This window comes from Heliconius melpomene, chromosome 5, assembly GCF_056956725.1.
Source record: "Heliconius melpomene rosina isolate 202511_hmr_F chromosome 5, ASM5695672v1, whole genome shotgun sequence".
Lineage (NCBI taxonomy): Eukaryota > Metazoa > Arthropoda > Insecta > Lepidoptera > Nymphalidae > Heliconius > Heliconius melpomene.
In genome coordinates, this window is record NC_140393.1 from 8,899,551 (window position 1) to 8,909,931 (window position 10,381).

At 33.2% G+C, this 10,381-nt stretch overlaps 1 protein-coding gene and 1 non-coding gene across 2 annotated transcripts; one reads left to right on the forward strand and one right to left on the reverse strand.

Moving 5' to 3' along the window:
* Window positions 1-638: 638 nt before the first annotated feature.
* Window positions 639-2,845, forward strand: LOC146539235 (uncharacterized). The gene is made up of 3 exons (XM_085186097.1): window positions 639-798; window positions 1,772-1,953; window positions 2,201-2,845. Exons 2-3 carry the CDS (start codon window positions 1,772-1,774, stop codon window positions 2,676-2,678), a joined length of 660 nt encoding a protein of 219 aa, XP_085042223.1. The 5' UTR covers window positions 639-798; the 3' UTR covers window positions 2,679-2,845.
* An 884-nt stretch (window positions 2,846-3,729) lies between these two features.
* On the reverse strand, window positions 3,730-3,801 carry TRNAD-GUC (transfer RNA aspartic acid (anticodon GUC)). The gene has a single exon. It is a non-coding gene; the product is annotated as a tRNA-Asp (tRNA).
* Between the last annotated feature and the right edge of the window lie 6,580 nt (window positions 3,802-10,381).

Here is a 10,381-nt window from a genome sequence, read left to right on the forward strand (position 1 = left end):
GTTGAGATATAGAATAGAATATTTATATAAACAAAGGCGTTTTCTCATTTTCTCTACGGATGAAACGAATTGGCCTGCCGGCTCTATGTGGTCGTATTTCATTTCATTGTGCACACATGAGGCTTATTCGTGATGAAAGCAAAAAAAACATCCAAAAATGGGAGCATATGCCACTTTTTATAGTTGGTCGCCAGTCTCTGAGATATCTAACCATTTTTGTTCATATATAAAAATTATATAAAAGAAATAAAAAAATGGACGTTGAATTTTCTAAATTTTTTCTCATCTTGACTGTGGCAGTGCTTTCAGGTCGATCCAACATGGGACCTTCAAAAAGCGCGTTTGTCGCCATCTCAAATTACGGCAAAGCACCTGTAGCTCTTCTGGTCTTTCAAGGGGCTGTGATCGGCCTCGCTTTTCTTATAAGTTTTTTTTTGTAAATGGAGACGTTCATTCTCCCCGCCTGACCCACAAAAGCGAAATCCGAGTAATTTTCGTTGTTTATTTTAATATTATGACTAATTTCTTCCATATAGTTATTCATCACCAGTATATCGGCAACCTGAGATATTCTTTTGATCTTTTATCTCGCAAATTGTACAAATAAAGTTATATGCTATTATTATTTTGATTCTATCAAGTGCCTTTTCGATAGCGATTATTTACTGATAATATTTTACAATCCTTAGACATTTCTTGTATAAATTGTCCACGGTGTTCCCTTCTTCTTATCAGTTCATTTAGTTGTCAGCAAATCGATGGGCGCTGGGTGGATTGGATATTTCTCAGAAAAATAAGGTAATAGTGTTAAAATTATTGTTTTATTTTTTTAAGTAATAAACAGCATTTTTTCATAGGCATAGCAGAATAGACAGAGGAAACCGAATGTTAAAGCACTCCGTTCTCCACACACCATCTAATTTTCAAGACATAGCGATTTGAGTAAATGAATTCAACGTTCGTGAGAATCGAACCCACAACCATAGATCTTACAGTCAATAATTACTACCATAAAGACCCGAATCAATAAGTAAGTATCGAGGGTCCTGCAGAATGCCTCCTGCATTGCGTGTTGATTGGCGGATCTCAACGCCGCATATTTGTTTCTTTATATTTCTAGTCCCGCGTAATAAGGGTCATGTCCTTATTGGTATCTAATATGTCCGATCCACTTTTTCCACTTGCACTAGTCGTCGCGCAGGGACATTTATTGTGACTGTAAAAGCAACTGGTTGTGGGTACGATCCCCATTTGTTATTTTAATTTATATTTTCATTTCTTCCCTCTGATATCGCGGTAAAGCGCGGCGTTGAGTACCGCAATACAACACGCAAAGAGCTAGAGGAGGATAGGTGAATGAAAAAAAGGGAAAATACGAGCGAACCGTCTTTACAGTCGTACTTTGCCGTTAGTAGTAAGAGAGTGTGATATTATAATTAGTTAAGACGATTCGTTTAGAGTAAAAATCATCAAAATAAGTCAACACGTTTGGCCTAAACATAAATATACATTATACATGGACTGATAAACACATTACCCTCCTTTGCGTCGTGCGGTGGGGTAACAATAAACGTTGCATTGAAGTTTATGTCTTGAATAGTTATATCAACCATGAACATAGATAAAATACAAATGTAGTACATTTTTACATGGAAATGTTATTAACCTTACTAAAAATATAGATAATTATTTATATATCTATGTTGCATTCAATTTTGAGTATCATTTAGAAATATTTTTTAATAGAATACGTTTGTATTATTGTTTTAAGATGTTGCCCCAACTTTTGGTACTGGCGGTAATCGCTGCAGCTGTTTCTGGTCATGGAAGAGTATCGAATCCTCCATCTCGTGCCACCATGTGGAGGGTAGGATATCCTACTCCAGCCAACTATGATGATAACGGTGTATTTTGTGGTGGTTTTGGAGTACAATTCTATCAAAATGGTGGAAAGTAAGTACTTGTTACTTTTAGGATTCGTTACGTCAAAAGGTAAACACGGAACCCTTATAGAATCATTTTGTTGTCTGGATATTTCATAGAAAACAATAATTACAAATGTATCTTTTGTAGTTCATTTCATATAAAATTCATAATTTTCATAATTTTATTACACTTTATTTAAATCACTATGAAGTTTTAAAAAAGGAAAAAAATCTTAGTTTTGGTAATTATAATTTGCTTTATCTCATATTTCTAGATGTGGCATTTGCGGTGACGCTTACAACTTAGCAGAGCCTAGACCCCACGAACTTGGAGGAACATATGGCTCGGGCATCATTGTTGCTGAATACGAAGCTGGACAAGTTATTTCAACTTCTGTTGAAATAACTGCCTACCACATGGGATATTGGGAATTCAAAATATGCCCTGACCCCAATTCAAACGATCAAGCTTGTTTCGACCAGTATGTAATTGAGCTGGAGGAAGGAGGAACGAAGTATTATCCACCTGGAACAGGCCAATTCAAAGTGAATTATAGATTACCAGAAAACTTGACATGCGAACACTGTGTCCTCCAATGGAGATATGTAGCTGCTAACAATTGGGGAGTCTGTGCAGATGGTCGAGGAGCTTTGGGTTGCGGCAACCAGGAAAACTTTTTGGCCTGTTCTGATATCACAATTAAGAGAAGTGAATACATCATTCCTGAATCTGGACCTCTAGTGAAACCTTAAATTTTGATACAAACAGTGCTGTGCTTGATGTATTTATCTAATAATAAATTACAATCTATCTGTTTAAATGATTCAAAATGAAAAAATAAAAAAACATTGCATCAGATGCATTCGCGGCATCTTTTGAAGTTAAGCTATTTATTGCCGAATAAACATTTTTATACACAGTCTGTGTTTGATTACATCACTAAAGTCAATATACCCACAGATTATTTACGATTTGCGAAAAGATTGACAGATTAACGTCAAATAAGGCTTATCCATAATCCGCTTTAACAACCAAACGATAAATACATATAATTTTCTGTTAATTCCTAGATATAAGATAATGAATATTTCAGGAAATAACAAAGAACATCGAAATCTTATCACAATTTAATCTTTCGAAAGCTTACATACGTATTTATAAATATAAAAAAATATATTTATAGCTGAATAGTTGGGTAAGAATTATTTAAAAAATAAAAATATAATCATAAAAACAAAATGTTAGTTGTGTGAACGTTTGTGTGTTAGTGTAGTGAACTAGTGTTAAAACACTGCGTTCCCCAATTTCCGATGAATTTTTCGAGGCCAGAGCAAAGAAATGGAAATATACAATGATTCATGTCCGGAGCCGTTCCGATACAGTTATACCTTATGCTCCGCGCCACGACGACCGCCTCATAAAAATCAATATAAAATGATTTTCCATTTTTCTTTCATTTTCCTTTATTTGCAATCAAAATTCTTATTTCTTGGCTTGCGGGCAATTCTCCACAGGTTTTAATTACGGCACTAGCATGCGACTATAAAGGCGACGCTTGTGGGTTCGATTCCGGACGAAATGATATATTTAATATTTTCATTTCCTCGCTCTGACGAGGCAAAGCCCGGCGTTGAGTACCTCCAATCAGCCACATCTTAATGGAAACGGAATAAAAAAATCATTATAAATATTTATACAGACATGCTAAAAAAACACTACAATATAAACGAATTAACGTAAAGCTCTTGTTATTTTTTTTTCAGTAAAAGAGGAAAAAAATATAATAAAAATTAAAAGGAAATCCTCCCCGGCGGGGAATCGAACCCCGGTCTCCCGCGTGACAGGCGGGGATACTTACCACTATACTACCGAGGATAGTGACAATTGTGTCTAATATAATAGTAAAAAGGAGGAAGCGTTGTAACATATCCAGATTACAATATTCACACGTTTTACTAAAAAAAACAAAAAAAAAATTAAAAAATAATAATTGCTCAAAACCCACCAACTCCAAAAATAAAGAATTTTAAATAGAAAATAGGCATCAAGAGGTAGGCAGTTGTGGGCAGGGGCACAAGCGTGCAATTGTAAACGCGACATGCTATGGATTCGATTATCACTCGAAGAAATGAAATGTTTAAAATTTTCATTCCCTCGCTCTGGTGACGAGACAAGCCGCAGCGTTGAGTTCCGCCACTCTAGACTCTACTTGCCACCTGTCACGAAATTCTGGTAGCATTTCATGTGTAACAAATAAAGTAATACAATGCAATAATAACTTTTAATTTCCTACAGTGGGAAACGAACCTACAACCATCGTGCTTACAGCACGCTCTACCACTGCGCCGCGACGGCCTTCTTTTATACTTGTATTGTAAATAAGTACTATTTACCATTTTTACGTAATAATGATTCCAAATTGTATAATTTATTATGTATTAAGTAAATAAGTCGCGGTCAAACAGAGCTGATCAGATCAATTTTGGAGAAAGCGACTCTTATTAGAATTTAGAAAGGCATCAAAGAAATATTGGTACAGACAGACACGACGGCACTGATGGCACTTGCCGGCGCGAAACATTTTATATACATGCTCTGTTTGACACAAGTCGTGTCTAAAGAACCAAATTCTTATGCATTTTTGTTTATCGAAATTGTTTTTATTTTTTGTGTTTAATTGTTTTTGTTGTTGTTTGAAATGTGTGTTGAAAATTGTAGTGATGTGTTGTAGTGATGTTGTATGTTTGTTTGTTTTAGTTATATTGTTTTAAGTGTAGTCTTAAGTCTACATAGATACAGGATGTTACAGAAGTGCTAAAAAGTGATATTAGTATTTTAAGGTAAGCTGTGTTATTTCGTTTTAATATAGGACATTTAAAAAACTAAAACTGCACTTTTTGTCAAATGTAATTCATTCATTTAGGAATGAAAGGATAAAAGAAGATAATAGATTCAATTTTTTAACACTGCTTAGATCCTTTTCGATTGCTACATTGCTCTTTAGATGCTCTATAAATGGAGTCATTGGCCTATTTTTTTTCTAATATTTACTTAAAAATAAGATAAAAAAATAAATCAACTGAACGCTGTGTCCCGCATACAGCAGTGTAGGCAGAGGGAACATACTGTGAAGTTAAGTTCCCCGCTTTCCACCGAAGTTTTCGAGGCATTGCGTGTTAAAGGTACTCAACGCCGGGGTTTTGTCTTGGTGCCAGAGCGAAGAAATGAAAATATTATATTAGAATTAATTATTCCTTCTCGAGTGGGGTCGAACCTATAACCGTCGCATCCTCGTGCGCTACAACGGCCTAATTAAAAACAAAGTAGTACATAATACAGTTATTCCTTTGAATTTATTATTTATTTAAATTCGTCACGCATCTCTTAGACCGTGAACGCCCCAATCAACATCTAGTAACAATCTCATTCAATTTTTAATTACATGTTTGTTTGTACCGCTTAATTAAAACATTATGATTATATTAAAAGGTTAGTAAAACACTATTTTATGGGTTATTGGGATTAGTAGGACTCGCTGCCATAACATGGGTGTAGGAAATGGGTGAGGGGGAGTATCCGTGCCCATCCCAGAAATTTTACTAACAAAAAAAAAAAAAAAAAATTGTTAGTAAAATAGAATCGAAATAGTGTTATTTAAACAAGAACCTACTAATTGTGTGAGACAGAGAGAGTTGGACTAGATCCAGTATTTGGGTAGGTAGGGAGTTGGGAGCGTTCAGATAGTGGAAGCGAGCGCCAATTCCCGTGGGCATACCACTTGCACGGAGAATTTGTGAACCACTATAAAGTTTATTCTCCTTTTATATCAAAATCATAGTGCAGCGTTGGGTTCCGCTGCTTTATATCTAACGGTTTTAGAATTTAGCAGAACGTACAGTTGTTTAACACTACGTATTAAAAAGCACATAAGAAAATAATAAAAGAACCTTTTAAAAATTTCTACTTGTTGTGAATATATGCGAAAGCAAACCTGTATTTGGATGCGATTTCACTTAAAAAATCAGCCTACACTTGTTATCAATGCGAGAATAATATTATGCATCGAAAATGTATTTTGTTTATTTTTTTTTATTTTACCGTTATTTACCGTTAAAATTACTTATCGATCTGTATTTAAAAAGAATAACAAAAATAATTTTAAAAGTTTTTAAGTATTTTTTTTAAAATTTGTATAAACATTATGTTCCTACTGTATTGTGTGGGACTCTTCCTATTTTAAAATTGTCGAGAATTTGTTTTTAATTTATAGTGTTTTTAAAGAATTGCAATATTTTTTTAGAATAACTCTGTAACCTGCACATAGCAGAGAGAACCTGGGAATCAAATGTTAAGATATTCCATTTCCGTTCCACCGAATACTGGAGACATTACGTATAGGATGGCGGAATTCAACGCCACGTTTTGCCTCGTTTTAAGATTGTGGAAATGAAAATAATAAATATATCCTTTCCTCTATTGGGAATCGAACTCACGACGCAATATACGCTATACTATACGCTACGAGATTTAATCTTTATTATTTCTTCTTCTAAGTCTTAATGCGGTTCAACAAGCCATGTCTCAAATTTGGGCAAAAATGGAACAGAGTGTCAGAGTATCCTGCTGCATGCGGGATAAAGCGTGAAGCTGAAAAAAAGACAAATCTTATCATAATTAGGATATCGAAATATTAAAAAAAAAAACAAAGAACTTGCTTTCTGATCTTTCGATTTTTACAATATTACCTATACCTACATAAATGATGTACTCATGAGTCACGAATTCGTAAATTTTTATTACGGTCATTTAAACGTCACTATAATTTACATCATACGATTACTTAAAACAAAGAGAAAACATGCTGTTTTATAGTAAACTCGTTCTTCCGCTACTTAAAGCGGATTCTTATTTAATATACACTCGCGACCGTCTCAAACGACTTTGTCCTCACTGAATGTAATTTTAATTAAACATTAATTACTTTTCATCGATTCAATATGTCTTGTTACCAAAGTGAGTAAATGAAAATAATTCTTTCTACCGAGCAGGAATCGAACCCGCAATAGTTGCGTCGGACGATCAGATAGGTATATCGATTTAGAGAATGAAATAATATTAAGTTGTGAGTTATTAGCAAGATAACAGATAAGAATGCAACATATACTTATGTAAGCTACTGGTGGTGGTCCAGCAAGCAAATTTTAAAATGTTTCTTTTTCTAGCCTTTATAATGAGAAAATAATTATTAATTATTTACTTTAAATATGTATTTACCTATCTTTTTTAAAATAATCAAAAAACAGCTTCACGCATAATAAGATCCGCAAAATAAGATTTTCCCAATTTTCACTGCGCCTTGTCAATTTGAAAGCAAATTTTTTCTTTATTTTATTATTTCAAAAAAATTGTATCATGTAGATTCTTAACTTACAGATGTAATCCAACAATGTTCATAATAAACAGAACATTGCCATTACTGTATATTATATTTATTCGATATACTCGTAGTTCGTCGATTTTTATTTCTTTTCATACTAACAATATGAACTCTAGTTGTTACTAATGATATTATTTTCATTTTGTTACCATTAGAACTAACAAATTCGGTAAATATATTTTTTTGTTTCCATAACGCCACATAAGAATGTATATAGACTGATAAATACGTTATCCTCCTTTGTGTAGTCGGTTAAAAAAACTAAAGATATACTATTGAAATATTTTGAAAGTCAAGTTCGAAATAAATGGATATAAATAAACATATTGATGTTTATTAAGATTAAAAAATACATATATAAGAAAATTCATCGAAAGTTGTTTGCTATATCTTAAAGTCGTAAAGTCGTTTACCGATACAGAAAGTACCGCATGGCTTTATTGTGGTAATAAAGTTTTTATTATTATTTGGTGTGACGAATTATATTGAAATCCATTCAATCGATAGTTGATTAAATTTAATCTAATTTTCCTGTATATATTTAAATAAACTTTCCGGCTTATAGTCTATGCCTATATATTAAAACTTTCAGTTTATATAGTCAAGGCCTAGGAAATGTATATTTTTTTAATAAATATATAATTATTCCCTTTGTGGCGTAATATTATGGCACTGTTATGTAGAGAGCATAGTGAAAGTAGTAACTTCATTCACTTTTCCTTTACTGTTAAAAATAAAAACAGAATAGAACTACCATTCAACAAGCAATGCCTTAAGAATTCAGCGGAAAGTGGGGAACGGAATGTCTTAATTATACTCCTAAACGTAGGTTCCCAGGTTCCCTGTATACCCTGCTATATCTATATGGATACAGTGTGAAACTAGAAAAGAAAAAGAAAAGATATAATAAAAAATAAACAGTCTGATTTTATAAATAACTAGCGGCCCGCTCGCGGTTTCACTCGCGTGAACTATGTTATTATAAATTTCTGTCTCCATGACTACGTCCTAGTGACGTCTATGCAAAATTTGAGACTCCTAGCATTTGTAGTAATGAAATTTCATACAAACTTTCAACCCCAAAAAGTAACCCCTTAGAAATCAAATATTGCAAATTCCCGTCTTAGCGAGCACCTACGTCCTATAAGTAACTCCTATGCAACATTTCAGATTCCTAGCACATGTAGTTTCTGAGATTTCGTGATGAGTGAGTGACCTTTCGATTTTTTATATATAGATTAAATCTATATTGGTTTATGACTTTTTTATTTATGGCTTACGATATGTTTCCGGTAATATACTTCATATCTTATCTCAGCTAGGGGCCGTCATCAGTGTTCTAGCCAAATAGACTTTACATTACTCATCTACATTGGGTTTTTTATTCTACTTTGTTTATTTTCCGTCATATTTGTGTTTTTCATGACACAAACTTCAATAGTCCGTGCTTTTAATGATCCTGTAGTTTTCTTAATAGATCTGTATAAAAAAGAACTATTTCATATAACATTAGACAGAGTATAATTTGGGAAGCTAGGAGCCAACCTTCAGAATTCAAGAGGCCAAAGAAAAAAGTCTTTAATCTTCTTAATTAAGTCATTGGAAATGAAGTTACGTCATTCTCTTAGGAGAACTTATAAATGGCTTGGGTTTATGAGGTCCAAGAGTGTCCTTCTTAATGTCAGATAGATGTTTGGTATATGCACTATTTAAATACCTTCCTTCAAAAGATATTCAAGCATACATATATCGGAAGAAAGGTCTACTAGGAGTTCTATAATCAATCCACATTACAATATTTTTTAAATAGTTCGAAAGTAACGTTCTCCAATTATTGGTTAATTCTGAACTAATATCCACTTAGTATAATAAAATACTGCTGCGTCATAGAGACGTAGAGACGTAGACTAGTTTCCCACAGTCAATATTCACTTTCTCCAAATAAGGTATTAATAGGATTACCACTACAGTTGGTACAAGAGCATGGCGTGGCATAAATTTAACATTATTTAAGTCTTAACTAACTTTCCTTGCAAATTTTTCGCAAGCAGACCACGTGCGTCGTTTGTAAAACAAGCACGAGTGAAAAGGTAATAGCTTTGTGATTATATCAATGTTAATTTGTATTTGTAGTTTCGATTTGGAGGAATTCGCAATTTGCATTAAAAATCGTTTTTTTAGGTTCACGCTGTATTCTCCACCTAGCAGAGCAGTAACCTAGTGTTCAGATACACAATTGTATGTGTGTATGAGTGGCGGTACTAAACGCAGTGCTATGCCTCGTTACCAGAGCGAAGAAATGAAACATAGGTACAAGCTGTCACATTTATAATCGCATGCCTGTGCCCCTATAGTATTTGAGCTCACAAATATAGTATGACACTCTAATCGACGTTTTCGCATTAGTCAATATATACTTATAATGGAAAATAGTATAAATTTACAAAATTTAAGATGTTTTTTAAATAAAAAGTCACTGATCCATTATATCCTTTTGCATTTGTATCGCAAAAATATCTGTAATTATAAGAAAAAATAGTCTGTGCTGAAAAAAATAATCATACAAAAAACTACTTAACCCGTGGTACCTGTGCGGAACAGAAGTACTACTAACCACAAGTTAAGTAGGTACTAAATGATATCAGCAGAGACTACAATTACCACTAATTTTAATAGAGACCTACTTAAAAAAAATAACGCTTGCAAAACAAAAAACAAAATGATATGGGACACACTAGAAATTATGCACAAGCTATACTCGTAATATACAAGGTGAAATTATGAAAAACAAGGTTTTTCTAAGACAATTAATTGTTACCCACATAATACTTATAAATTTTTATGTTAATAATTTACCTAGTAATAACTCAAACGTCTCTATTATCACCGTTCTGACTGCGATATAAGTAATGTATGAATGCTCTGTCAAAGAAAAGCCAAGAGAAATACAACTTATAAGTAATGTCACTATTTTTGTCGATATTGAGAACTGACTTCTTGTTTTACCTACGGTTAACA

Excerpts from the sequence above, each read along its gene's own strand:
- LOC146539235 (XM_085186097.1), top strand. The coding sequence starts at position 1,772 with ATGTTGCCCCAACTTTTGGTACTGGCGGTAATCGCTGCAGCTGTTTCT. Across the intron at positions 1,954-2,200 it reads TTCTATCAAAATGGTGGAAA|ATGTGGCATTTGCGGTGACG; the intron begins GTAAGTACTTGT and ends TCATATTTCTAG.